This window comes from Triturus cristatus, chromosome 4_1 (genome assembly GCF_964204655.1).
Source record: "Triturus cristatus chromosome 4_1, aTriCri1.1, whole genome shotgun sequence".
Taxonomy (NCBI): Eukaryota; Metazoa; Chordata; class Amphibia; order Caudata; family Salamandridae; genus Triturus; species Triturus cristatus.
In genome coordinates this window covers 982,720,057-982,734,463 of record NC_140585.1, presented here as the reverse complement: position 1 = coordinate 982,734,463, position 14,407 = coordinate 982,720,057, and the positions used below count along the sequence as shown (strand labels likewise).

Here is a 14,407-nt window from a genome sequence, read left to right as displayed (position 1 = left end):
GGGCCTGCTATATTTAGTATACTCCTGTACACTCCTTCCCCCTTCCTTTCCAGAATAATCATTGGCAAAGCCAATCGGTCTGACCTTGACTGCCAGCCTTGGGGCTTTGTCAACGATTTTTTTTGTTTTGCCATGGATTTTGCAAAAGTTTTTGAGAGAGCTGCCAGGCCTTTGTTATTTGTAAAAGCAAAAATAAATAAATGGCTAAAACCCCAAAATGATTTTGGTGTCACAAAAAACATACATTCCATTAGTAGTCCCTGGCACTGAATGGAACTACTTTGTGTGTGGATAAGCTCAATCTGTAATTATCAGTGAAGTTAGCTAGTGGGTGCAGTCGGCTGACCCATTGGCTTGTGCTGTAGTGAGTTGAATAAAATTTTGAATAAAGCAACAGTTACTGATAAAGAGGGCTGGCATAAAGTACCTATAATTAAGTATATTATACATATAATTTTAGTAAAAACATAAGGTCTAGGCTAATCCCAGATCTAAACAGGGACCAGAACTGTTGGAAAACCACACCCCCACTCTGAAAGGGTGGTGGTGGTCTTCCGGACACACTGTGGTAGCTTGGCTCGAGTGGTCAGGAATCAGGCTCCGTGCTAAGCATACAACATACCCAAACAATAACCATGCGTGCATCCGTTCCAAAAACGACTCTACAACGTAAAAATTATGAAAATAACTTTCTTTATCTGTTTTTTCTCTTAGTTGCTGATTGGAGAAAATAAATAACAATCACAATATACAAACTTTTTAGAAAGTGCAGGTCAAATAAATACTGGCTTAATGATTCAATAAATAGGGGTGATCATAAATACTGAAGGCATAAATAAAAGTGCAATACAGACAGGCAATTAAATATTCTGAGGCAATAAATACTGTAACCAATAAATATTGTGCATCAATAAATACTGTGGACCAATAAATACAGTGGAACAATAAATAGGTTAAATACAATAAATACAGTGCCCCTAATAAATACTTAAAAGCTGACAGTGACACTCATGGATTCAGATCACTTTTGAATTCCTAAGGGCTGATTTGGCCCAGGCACAGCTTGTGGGGATGTGGAAGGCTGGAGGGTGTCTACTCCCTGACTTGGACAAGGCTGAGGCCTAAACTGAGGTAGGTAATGGGGGAAAATACCAGAGACCTGGCTCTCTCTCTCCACACAACTTCTCTAGATTAGTCCCAGTTCACCCCTGGCACAGTCAGGTTGGTTCCAGCACCTCCCTAGCCCCTTAGAGCAGTCTCTCAGGTCTCCACAGGGCCTTAGGCGCCCTCTACTCCACTTACTGCCCTTTTTCTGATGCTCCGACGCCGCTGGGGTCGTATCGATGCCGTTAGGCGGTTCCGGTTCGATGTCGGCGGCCTCGGCACAATGTCAGTTCTTTGACGACGCCGGCAGGCGGATCCGGTCTCGATGTCAGCGGCCTCGGTTCGATCTCGACCTCCGATTCGATGGCGTCGGGCAGTCTTACTCGATGTCGACTTCGGGCGGCTCCGGTCCGATGGCGACCTCGGCTTCGATGACGTCGGCCGGCCTTGCCTCGATGTCGACTTCCGGCGGCTCCGGAGTGCGATCCTCACTCCCGACCTCCGGTGCTCCTCACAGGTTTCCGGCGACTCCGGAGTGCAACCTCCACTCCCGACCTCCGGCACGATTCTCACAGGTTCCAGCGACTCCGGAGTGCGATCCTCACTCCCGACCTCCGTTACCCTTCACCTCGGTCTCCGACGACTCCGGAGGGCGGACTTCACTCCTCCGATGACGCCGCTCACTCGACCTCGGGTGACTTCCTCCTCGACCTCTGGTATTCCTCACGACCTCTGACGGCGCCCTCTCTCGACCTCTGGCGGCTCCGGGTACGACGTCTGCTTTTCCAGTCAGCGCCGCTTCTCCACCTCGGGCTCAAGGTCTTAGGCTACTCGACGTCGGACTTCAGGGAAACCAGCTTCCAGGTCAGGATTTTGCTGTTCTCTTGTCTTTAAGGCCTGTTCCTGCTGTCCAGGTCCTCAGGATGGTTTTTCTGACTTCTTCCCCCACAGGGCTCTAGGCTGGGCTCCGTCAGTATGGACTAGTATCAAGGGTGGGTTTATGGACCCCACTCCAGGCACAAGTTTCCACCCCTGCTGCTTCACTCCTTCCTCCTTCACGTTTTTGCTGCTCACTCCTCACCAGTCAGGTGCCAACTGCCAGCTCCAACTGCCAACTCTCTGTCTTAGCTTCCCAACATTCTAAACCGCCTCCAACTGTCACAGGGTTCTGGAATGTTCTGGAAGGTGCTGGTAGGTTCCAGTGGATGCTGGTGATGTCACAGGTGGCCACCATTTTGTGCTTCAGGCCCTCAGACAGAAGTTTCAGGGGTAGCTAAAATGGCTCCCTGAATCTGCAGCAACACTAAAAAGTCTGGTGGTTCCCAAAAAGGAAAAATTCAAACAGGGTTTGAGGCAAAAGTGGGACAAAATAAATAATGATGAGGAGGGACCACCCAAAGGGCTGTCAGGTCTAACAAGAACCATTTACCATAGTTGTAACAGAACATGTGACCGCTTCCTTTTTTTCATGGCTGCATTTAGTTGTTGACTATGGTTTTGAAAGGCAATTGTGTCACAACACCTTCCAAGGCTCTGATAGCTAAGCATTCTAAGGTATTGACTAGGAATGTCATCGGGTCCCCTACACTCATAAGTACTACTTTACTGGCCTTATCAGATATTTTGTTGCAGATCGAAGCAGGAACACTGATCGTGACTTTAGTTCCCTGTAGGATTGAACTCTGGATACCACTTCGGTAGTCTCACCTCCTAAGACGGACAGTATTCAGACCTCTCGATGCCTACAGGATAAATGGCGCTTTTGACACTCCCACAATGGCCAATACACATACTTCTCAGCCCTACACAAATCTAGCTCCAGGATTACTTCTTTCTGCAGACACACTGTCTTGGCAAGATTGCCTGGGCTGGCAGAGTTTTGGGGGGGGGGGCTTGAATGCCTGGTGGCCCTGGGAGGAATCTCTGGTGGACAGACTTCATGAGGCAATTTGCTACTTCAAACTAAACTACTTTTCCGTGACCTCTCCGATCAGCCTCTGGGAGGCCTTTAAGACTGTAATATGTGATAGGGCTTTCTCCGCAGTTCATGGGAGGGAGCGAGACAGAGAACAAGACATTGTAGAGCTCGAGTTACAGATTCCTCACTTAGACTGATCCCCAGACAAAAATCACTTGGAGGAGAACTGGCAAGAGCTGGAGGACCTCTGTGACACACTGCATCAAGTGACACACTTGATACAGCTAAACTGGCTGGGGCATTATCACACTATAGGCTCTATGAGCAAAGTAAAACAGTTAGAAAGCTGCTATACTGGTTGTCATGAAAGGAGCCTGAGATCCGGATTTTCCAGTGTATCTGTGCCCCGAATGACAGTTTGTCGCCGGATCTGTGGAGATTGCAGCAGTCTTCATTGCTTACTATTGTCCGAGAGACCCGATCCCTTGGAAACAGTATGCCACACTGGCAGCTATTTGGTGGTATCATCTCTCTCTGCAGTGGACGAGGAGGAGCTCGACGAGCTATTGACCCTGGTGTAGATACAGTCAGCTATTGCCACTGCCTCATCTGGCAAGACCCCGGGCCTAAACGGCTTCCCCATTGAGTTTTTAAAAAAGATTCTTCCCTCTTCTATCACCGTACCTACTGACATGCTACGGCGAGATGGAGCGATCAAGCTCATTACCAGATTACCTCTGCTGTGCCCCAGTAGCCACTATCCTTATACAAGGTAAGCCACCAGAGCGTTGTGCTTTATATAGGCCCTTCTCCTTACTAAGTAAGGAAGTCTAGCTCTTGGATAAGATCCTGGCCACTCGATTATGCAAAGTTGTAAGGACACTGGTCAACAAAGACCAGAATGGATTTATGCCCGGAAGAGGTAAAAGACACTGCCTATGTCTCTTTCAAGTAGCACTTTCCAGGGTTGATGAGCTACAGAGCTCGGTGGAACTGCTGCTAATAATGAAAAAAGCCTTTGACACAGTGCACTGGCCTTTTTCTGTTCCACTTTCTACAAAGAGAGAATTTGGCCCTCAATTCTTGGCCTTGGTGAATGCATAATGTGACGCTCCACGGGCAATAGTGAGGGTCAACTGGGGTCCTCTCACTGCCCTTCCCTATTGAGCAGGGTACTTGTCAGGGTTGCCCTCTCTCCTCTTTGCCCTTGAGAGAACCCCTGGCTAATTGGTTCAGTTGAGTCGTACAGATTTATGGTTTTGATTGGGCTGGGCCGATTATATGCCCCTATATATTTAGTGCCCACAGGCACAGCCACGTAGATACAGATGCTGGATATTTATACAGAGGCATCTAGTTTGACAGTTAACTGGGGTAAGTTAAATATGTCCTGTTAAAGGGCGCACCTCCCCTGTTCCCACCAGGGGCGCAGCTCCAAATAATTGTGCATACATATTACGAGGGATCGCCAGTCTATGTGGGACACTGAGTATTGCCCTGCTACTTGTAGCGCACCAACTCATGCTTAGAGGGATGAACCTCTTTATCGCTAGACTTGATGAGGCAGGTAGCACTTTCTAAGATGGTGGTTGTCCCCCTTTTTTCTATACATACTCCAGAATTACCCCTATATTTTACCATCCTCCTTATTCCAGGACATCCAATCGCTGCTGTGTAAATTTCTCTGGTCAAATGGAGTAGCGAAGGTATCCTATGCCAAATGCCCTCTTCCAATGTACGAGGGCGGATTGGGTGTCCCAGACCTCCGTCTCTACTACTCGGCTGCTCAGATGGTTCCAATCGCCGATTGGCTTTATGGGGATAGATACAACGCCTCTTAGAGGCTTGAGTTAGCAGCACTTGAGTAATTTGGTATCTTACACCTTCTGTATGGAGGACGTTACGCCCCCCCCTCCCCCTTCGCTTCGGGAAGTGACTAGGTTGTCACTTTTATGTTGGCGGGCGGCTCTTTGCCACACACAATGGCTTGGCAGCTCACCTCGCAAACTCCACTCTGAGCCGTAATAAGTATGTCACAAGAGCCAAGATTGCCTTGCTTCTGCCATAGAATTTAATTTGTATCTGTAGACTGGGGATGACTGGGACCAGGACCACGTTGTCTTTTGAGTGCCTCTCTGAGAATTTCCAGCAGCATCGGTTGACCAGGACGCTTGCCATGCCATCCAACTTGGTTGATACAATTCAACTATTTCCCACATGATATACTACAGCACGATAGGCTATTTAAAATGGGGTGATCCCCAAACTCTGATTGTATACGTTGAGGGGATTCTGAGAGGCCCTTCAATCACGCTGTCAGGGTGTGCCTGATTATTACAAGGCATTGGTAGAGTATGCACGATTTCCTGGTGCGCATGCCCCACACATGTTGTAGATCTTGCGTGGCACTGTTGAGCTTGATGTAGAGCTGGGTGCCAACATGTGTTTTTTTGACTGTTCTGTATGATGCTAAACCAATAAACCGTTGTGTGTGTGTGTGTGTACAAACATGAAATTCAAAAAAATTGAACGTTAGAAAAATTATGGGAATTGTTGCCTCAAAGTATTAGTTGAACATCTCTTCAATGAACTGTGTACCATCAGTGTTCTTTTAAAAATGATACATCTGTAACTCCCTTGACCCTTTCAGTTTCAAAGGCACCTGGTTGTTTAGTTAGTCCACCAGAAATCCTAGCACCATGCATATCTCAATATTACTATAATAGGGGTGTAAGGGTGATTGCATTGTTTGCTCGTTTTCTTACCTGTAACATCCAGCACATTAAACACACTACCCTCAAAAATACATCGGCAAAGCCAGCTAAAATATTGTACTAGCAGCAATATGTCATACCCCCTTATATTTTCCACATAAATATTGACCAAAACGTTGGCATTCACGTGTAGATATAATTCAAGATGTGGTCCCACCTGCAGCTATGTCCAATGATTTATTCAGATACCTTTGAGGGGGCATTTTTTTCTAAAGTGAAGTTGTGCCCTCAAACGGGGATAATAGACACTCCATGGACCGTATCACAGCTATAGCGCGTTTTCCTTGTATCATAAGGTGCGCCCGGCGCAAGCAAGGAAAGTGCTCTGTATTAGGATGAATGCGCTGCCTCGGAAGCAAAGTTGTATGTAATATAAAGCCCCTTTAATCTATATTTATAACTAATGCAGTCTATAAAAGTCCTTAATTTAGCTACACTGACTGACAGTTAAGTTTCACACAACTTTTTTTTGTGTCTTTTTAGAGTTTAAACTCTTTTCAAGAAAATAATGAAAATCTGTTAGAATCGCCCCCTTTTTTTGCAACAGTCAGTTCAGTTTTTTAGTGGTCTGTGGTGTTCTAGCTCTTTCATATTACAGGATCAATGATGTTCTTCTGGAAACTGCAAGACGAGGGTTAGCAGGTATGACATTCCTGTTTGACTCCTTCCCTTACATTACAATGTTCCCTTCTCTTTGTGTGCATAGTTGTGAAACTGAACTGAAACCAAGTTCTTCAAGACTCTTGGTCCTTTTTTAACTTCATCTTCTGGACATTTCTTCTGGTCATGTTTAAGGTCTTGTCCGTAGCTTACATATGTTTGTTCTGCTTGAAACAAAAGGTAAGTGCCAAAAAGATAAACGTCCCCACACTAACCTTTTGGGCCTGAATTGAAAATGTGCCTTTAAATGATCTAATTTATCTCTGGTGGGTGTAAGTTATTTAAAACCATCTCCTTCTCTGTTGTATAAGTTTGTTTTTCCTTTTTATCTTTAACGCAGGTTACTCTGTATCACTTGCTGAAACTGTTCCAGTCCGATACCAACGTCATGCTAGGAAAGAAAACAGTGGTTTCTGAATTTTATGACGAGATGGTAAGAAACATGGAGTGATGTTTAAAGATAAAACATTAAACTAGATACATTTTTGGAGACCCCAGGAACACTTTATCTTCCAGTGGATACGTCCTAATTTCAAAGAGTGTAGGTTGGCCAATGCCCATTGTATTGTGTAGTTCTAGAATATAAGTGTTAGTTAAAATGTTCCGATGTTGTGAAGTTAAAATATGAGAGACCAAGAGCATCTTGGCTGGCTAGAAGAAAGCCTTCGCACAAGCAGACATGCAGGAGTCAGTCCTGTCCGTGCTTTACTCATTGTGAGTCCACCCTCCTGGAACACAACAGGCATTAAAAGAAGCAGAAGCACCAGCCCCTCTTCACACTTGCTCGCTCCCATCCTATTTGGAGGGTGTGTTTCACCTAGGAATATGGGCTATAGCAAACTAGCATCGAAGCTAGGAGGGGCTATTGGACCATAGCTATGGGGGATGGGGTCGTTTGCGTCTATGTTCCGGAGGTTTTTTTATGTAGCGCGAACTAGACCAAAACGTATCGGTATCAGAGCACTTTACATGAGCACCAGTTTCGTTACAGACTGACACATTCATTAGGCAGGGTCTGTCCTACTTTGGCTTTGCTAGCTGAGCCAAATACAATGCTTTCAGCACTTGACTCTCAGTGGCAGTGATGGCGCTTAGTCACAGGCGTTGCAGGGAGATTAGTGTGGGGTACAACATGCTCAGTACCCTGGCACCCAACATCGCAATAACATAAATGTCCAGCAAAATGTCTCTCTTTTATAAAAGAAAAGTACTTTATTACACTTCAAAACTCAGAACTAGGAGTGATTCCTTTTCAGCAACTCCGCCAGGAGTTCGGCCTGACGGAGCTGGACAGACTGCGCTACATGCAGGTTCGGCATTGGGCCCTCCAGCCCCAAGTGCGTGACACCGCCGCTCGTCAAATTACACCGTATGAGAGGTGGCTGGCCACCCGGACCTCCGACGCTAAGCTAATTACCGATCTGTATAAGTACCTACAACCCCCGCCGTTTCACTATTACAACCCGGGGAGGGAGCGCTGGCACAGGGAATTGGGTAGGACACTCAGCCACAAGGAATGGGACAAAATTGCGTATCGGGCGCGGCACTCTGCGTACCACACGGGCCTTACGGAGACCTTTACCAAGGTGTCCACTTATTGGTACTACACCCCGGAGAGACTGTATGAAATGCATAAACACACTGACAAGGGGTGCTGGCGGGGCTGCGGGCAGGAGGGTACCCTCTCACACATTCTTTGGGGTTGCCCCGTGCTGACCGCTTACTGGAAGGAAGTTTTGGACGAGGTGGATAAGCACTTTGGGATAGAGCTGCCGCGCTTCCCGGCGTATGTCCTGCTGGGCCTCCCCAATGACCTAATGTACCCACTGAAGTCCCGCAGGGGCAGGCAGATCGCGATTGCGCTGGGGTCTGCGGTCCAGAACATCCTTATCCACTGGCGCACCACCACTGTCCCCTCCATCACGGGCTGGTTGCATAGGCTTTGGCATGTGCTGGGAATGGAGAAGCTGTCGCTTACGGTGGCGGGGGAGATAGACCAATTTGAAGAGCTGTGGCAACCCTTTCTAGCGCTGCTGTCCACCGAATTCCGGGAGCTCACCTGCCCGAGGTATCTTAGGCTTCTCAGGTTGACGCCGCCGGTGATCTCGGCGGACTAGATCACATGTGAGACGGGGCCCTCCGGGGGGGGGGGGGGGGAGCGGGGCCTTTTGATGAGGACTAATCTGGAGCGGGACCATAGGACGGGGGGGGTGGGATATTGTTTTTTCTTTCTTACTTTCTTTAATGGGGGGCTGGGGGATGGGGGGGGGGGTGGATTGTGCCTCGTTGAGTTGATGCTGGCTTTCATTGCTCAGATTTGGGGTGTTGGATATGCACGCAGGGATTCCACAGATTGCATTTTTAGCCTTTCATTTATTGTGCTTTTCCCCTGGCCCATCGAGATATCCATCGCCAACCCTCTTGAGTTGCCCCCTTTTTCTTTGATTGTATTATATGTACCCTAACCTCCTATCCCCCTCCCCCATGGCTTGTTTTGTTTCAATAAAAACGTTTTAAACATAAAACTCAGAACTAAACAAAAAGGATCAAATGCCCAGAGTATGGGTGCAAGACTAGTACTTCCATTTAAGAGTGTGTCCCCTCCTCATTCTGTCCCCATCCACTCCCTTTCCTACTCCAGGGCACACTAGAGTAGGTAGTAGTCCTGGTGCAGAGCTTTGCCCCTGTCTTTAAGTGTTCGAGGCATGTGGGCTGCTGAATTCATATCTGTGCATAGATCGCCGCCTAGTGTTGGGTCCGGATGTTTGCACGTTGTTGTCCTGGAAGAGTCTTCGAAGTATCCTTGGATAGGTGACTCCTCCCCTGGACTACAGTGCGCATGGGCATCCTCTCCATCCTCAGATTGTTTTTTTCCGCCATTGGGTTCGGATGTGCTATCTTAGCTCAAGTTAGGAAAATACTTTGTCGAGGCCAAAAGGCCTTTAGTTTGCGTCGGTACTGTTTATCGATCGGGTTTCGATACAATTCTGTTAGTTTACTAACTTTCAGCACCGACTTTTTTCGCATTTACCTGTCCTCGACTACTTCGACGATGGAATCGAGGACGCCATTCAAAAGGTGTCCGGTATGCAATGCGAAGTACCCACACATCGACGTCCATCCGGTGTGCAACAAATGCCTTTCGCCAGACCACGACGAATCGACATGCATGGCCTGTGCCCGGTTCCGTTCGAAGAAGACTCTACGGAATCGACGAGCGGCGAGACTCGAGGCGCAGCACGCGGCACCGGCCCCAACAGACATCTTCAATGAGGCCGACGGCGTCGAGGAATTAGAAGTCTTGCCCTCCAGTCCCGTTTCCGAACACGACCCCGGATCGGACGAGGTAGACGAGTCACTCTTCCACAGAGGTGAAGACGACACCGAGGTAGGAGACGACGAGGAGGCCTTAGGGGCCGAAGAGAGTAGCTCCAATGATGAACAAGGCCTACCTGTTCAAACCGAAGAAACACCAGTGCCACAGCCTATGGCTCCGGTCGAGGGATCGCCTTCGGGCCTTACCCGAGACCCATCCCGCAGTTCTTCGGCCCCGCCCTCGGGCCCGGCCTCGGACGTTCAGCGGCAGCCATTATTGCATAAACAAGCTGGTTTCCCTACCGCAAAACCGAAACCGAAAGCTGCTCCGGTTCCACCGAAACTGAAAGTGGCGCTGGTCGGATCAAGGCCTTCCACGCCTTCGACGCCAGCGCAACGCGTCGGCACCGACCGCACCAAGAGAGACTTCGGTGCCGAACTTGAAGCGGGCGACGTTGGAGTCGACAAACAGAAAAAGGCCGTCGGCACCGACAAACCTGCTCGGCTACCGGCACCAACGACACCGAGGGCCGTAACGCCTGCTGCGTCTCGCATCGCTCCCTCGACGACACCTAAGCCTCACGTATCGAAGACTTCGACGGTGATCTCTGCACCTCGACTCGAAGAACCGCCGGCGCCGAAAAAATCCACGGCCGCCTCTACGAACCTGGCCGGTGCCAAAGCCTCAAAGGCGCCCCAAGTACGACCTGGTGCGACGCAAGGCAGCAAAACCACGGCTGTCCTCCAGGACACGTCGGGTTCCGGTTCGATCGGAGCTCCAGCAGCCTCTTCGGCGCCGGCCAACATTACCTTCGGCTTGCCTCCGTCGACAATCCCAAAAATGTTCCAACTCAGGACACGGGTCACCCAAAATACGGTCACACCTGCTGAGACGTCTCCGGCACGCGTCATCGACGCCGACACTGGCAGGATGATTCTCCACGACCGAAGGATAACTTCGGAGCCGCCACTGGACCCTTTCAGGATCCCACTAAAAAGGAAGTTGCCTGTAGAATCAGAACCTCTCCTTTATGAACCCTTCCATTCATCCTACCAGGCTCCACACCGGTTCTCCCCCACACGCTCCGACACGGACGCATTGGAGGACTACATGGATGACCAAGTCCCCTACCATGTAGACACAGACCCTGATGACCAGCAGGACCCTGATCAAACTTGGGGCGACCCTGCAGACCCCAGTGCACCTCTCGATGCACAGGACCAACAACTTTATGGGGCAAAAACATCTCCTACGGAGGATACTGCGGCGTTCAACGCTCTTATTGAACGTGCTGCAAATAACCATGGGGTACAGCTTCACTCTGATACCATCGAAGATGACTTTCTAATGGACACCTTTGCATCCTCAGAAAGACATGTGAAAACTCTGCCAATGTTGAAGGGGGTCCTCAAACCAGCTAAAGACATTTTCAAGGAACCCACCAGGGCACGAGTGATAAACCCCAGGATTGATAAGAAATACAGATCAGCACCTGGGGATCCTACTTACATCAGAGGCCAATTACCACTCGACTCCATCGTCGTAGCGAATGCACGCAAGAGGGCACACTCGCAAACGACAGGTGACGCTCCTCCCCCGGACAAAGAGTCCAAAGTGTTAGAGACCTCTGGCAAAAGAGTTGCCGCCCAAGCTGCCAACATATGGCGCATAGCCAACACTCAAGCGCTCCTTGCTCGCTATGATAGAGCGCACTATGACACACTGGAGCAAATATTCCAACATCTCCCTGACCAGTTCAAAGAAGGCGCAGAAATGCTCATCAGAGAAGGACAGCTACTCACGAACGCTTCCATCAAATGTGCACTAGATGCTGCAGACACGGCTGCCAGAGCCATAAACACAAGCGTCATGCTGCGACGACATGCCTGGCTACGGATCTCAGGATTCAAGCCTGAGGTACAAAACAATATACTGAACCAGCCCGTCAACCCATACTATTTATTCGGGCCAGAGGTTGACACCACCCTCGAAAAGATAAAGAAGGACACGGACACTGCAAAGTCCATGGGCGCCCTACAAACTCAGTCCTTTCGGAGCGGCTCCTTTCGTCGCCCCGGAAACAAGGGAGCAGGTAGAGGACAGGGGTCACAACAAACATATAACAAAGGCAATACACAGACCACCTACGATAAAAACACCCGAGGTGGATATCGTGGCTCCAGTACAAAGGGCAGAGGACGTGGCTACGGCAACACCAGGTCCTCCCCCAAGAACAAGCAGTGACGCCCTCTCCCTTCCTCCCGACCACATAACACCTGTCGGGGGAAGGCTACAAAGGTTCCTGTCCACGTGGAACTCCATCACCACGGACAGGTGGGTCAAAGATATTGTAAAATACGGTTACTGTCTGGAGTTAACCTCCACTCCACCCACAATACCACCAAGAAGCCGTCCTATGTCCTCAGAGCACTTAACGCTCTTACAGCAAGAGGTGCAAAGTATGCTTCTAAAAGGCGCTATAGAGGTCGTACCCATCCACGAGCAGGGTATGGGAGTGTACTCCCTCTACTTCTTAATTCCAAAAAAGGACGGGTCGCTCAGACCTATATTAGACCTGAGACCCCTGAACCAGTACATTCTTTCAGAGCACTTTCACATGCTCACTCTACAGCAAGTCCTTCCGCTTCTCAAGCAGGGAGACTTCCTAGCCACACTGGACCTCAAGGATGCGTACTTTCACATACCCATCCACCCCTCGCACAAAAAATACCTCAGGTTCACTGTTCAGGGGCAGCACTATCAGTTCAAAGTCCTTCCCTTCGGCGTGACAACAGCGCCCAGGGTTTTCACGAAGTGCCTAGCTACAGTGGCAGCACATCTACGGAGGCAGCATATACACGTCTACCCCTACCTAGACGACTGGCTCGTTCAAGCGAAGTCAGCCCAGCAATGTGCAAGCCACATGTCCCGCACTATTCACCTTCTTCACAGTCTGGGATTCTCACTAAATTATCCAAAGTCCCATCTCCAGCCCGCACACGTACAACAGTACCTAGGTGCGACTATAGACACAATGGCGGCCACAGCTCAGCCAAATTTAGTGAGGATCAACAGCATACAACTGCTGATCTCCAAGTTCCAACCCAATCACTCACTTCCTGCGCGAGTGTTTATGCAGTTGATAGGCATGATGGCCTCCTGCATCTTCATAGTCCCGCACGCGAGATTACATATGCGCCCACTTCAGGAGTGCCTAGCACGTCAGTGGAATCAGGCTCAAGGACAGTTAAAGGACCTAGTGTTGGTGAGCGGTCGGGCATACAACTCTCTGCATTGGTGGAACCCACAAAACCTTTGCAAGGGCCGACCATTCCAAGAGCCTGTCCCACAGATAGTACTGACAGCGGACGCGTCTCTCCAGGGATGGGGAGCTCATGTACTCCACTACACAGTGCAGGGACTATGGACGACACAACAAAAGAAGTTGCACATCAACCTTCTGGAACTGATGGCAATCTTCCTAGCCATGAAGGCATTCAAAGTACATCTATGCAACAAGGTCGTGTTGATCCGGACGGACAACATGACCGCAATGTACTACATACAGAAACAAGGAGGAACACACTCTCCACAGTTGTATCATCTGGCTCAGAGCATGTGGAAGTGGGCCATTCAGAGGAACATGTTCCTCATGGCGGAACACCTCCCTGGCAAGGACAACCAGATGGCGGATCTGCTCAGCAGACACAGCCACCAGATGCACGAGTGGGTGTTACACCCATCAGTACTCCAACCGTACTTCCAGCAGTGGGGTCATCCAGAGATAGACCTATTCGCGACAAGCGAAAACGCAAAATGCCAAAGCTTCGCCGCCAGGTTCCCACATCCGCAGTCGCAGGGCAATGCGATATGGATGAACTGGTCCGGCAGATTTGCGTACGCTTTTCCCCCAGCGCCATTGATACCGCTAGTGGCCCGCAAACTCCGACAACACTCCCTGACACTCGTCCTAGTTGCTCCCACGTGGGCACGCCAGCCGTGGTACACCACCTTCCTCGAACTTTCCGTGGTGCCGCATCAAAGGCTGCGGATCAAACCCGCGCACTTGACGCAGAACCATGGAGAGGTTCAGCACCCAGATCCGCAACAGCTGAACCTGGCGATCTGGCTCCTGAAGTCCTAGAGTTTGGCTATCTCAACCTGCCACCTGACTGTATGGACATCATCAAGGAGGCCAGAAGACCCACTACCAGAGCTTGCTATGCAGCCAAATGGAAAAGGTTCGTCATTTATTGCGGTAATAATCACATCAACCCGCTGGACGCATCCATCCAAAACATCATCTGTTACCTCTTACACCTATATCGATGCAATCTGGCGTACACCTCTATACGTGTCCATTTGACCGCAATCTCAGCCTATCTGCAAACCAGGCAGCACCTCTCTCTATTCAGAGTGCCTGCCATCAAAGCATTCTTGGAAGGACTCAAACGAGTCATTCCACCAAGCCACCCACCGGCTCCAATGTGGAACCTCAACTTGGTCCTCACACGCTTGATGGGTCCACCCTTTGAACCTCTACACTCATGCGAGATTCAATTCCTTACCTGGAAAGTGGCCTTCCTTGTAGCGATCACTTCCCTAAGAAGAGTTAGAGAACTCCAGGCACTAACC

At 49.5% G+C, this 14,407-nt stretch overlaps 1 protein-coding gene across 1 annotated transcript in view; it reads left to right on the top strand.

Moving 5' to 3' along the window:
• LOC146855946 (YEATS domain-containing protein 4) overlaps positions 1–14,407 on the top strand; it is a 142,348-nt gene that overhangs the window by 94,096 nt on the left and 33,845 nt on the right. Inside the window, exon 5 of the mRNA XM_085653902.1 lies at positions 6,797–6,889. Coding sequence (XP_085510028.1) covers positions 6,797–6,889 — 93 coding nt within the window. The remainder of the gene's footprint in view (positions 1–6,796; positions 6,890–14,407) is intronic.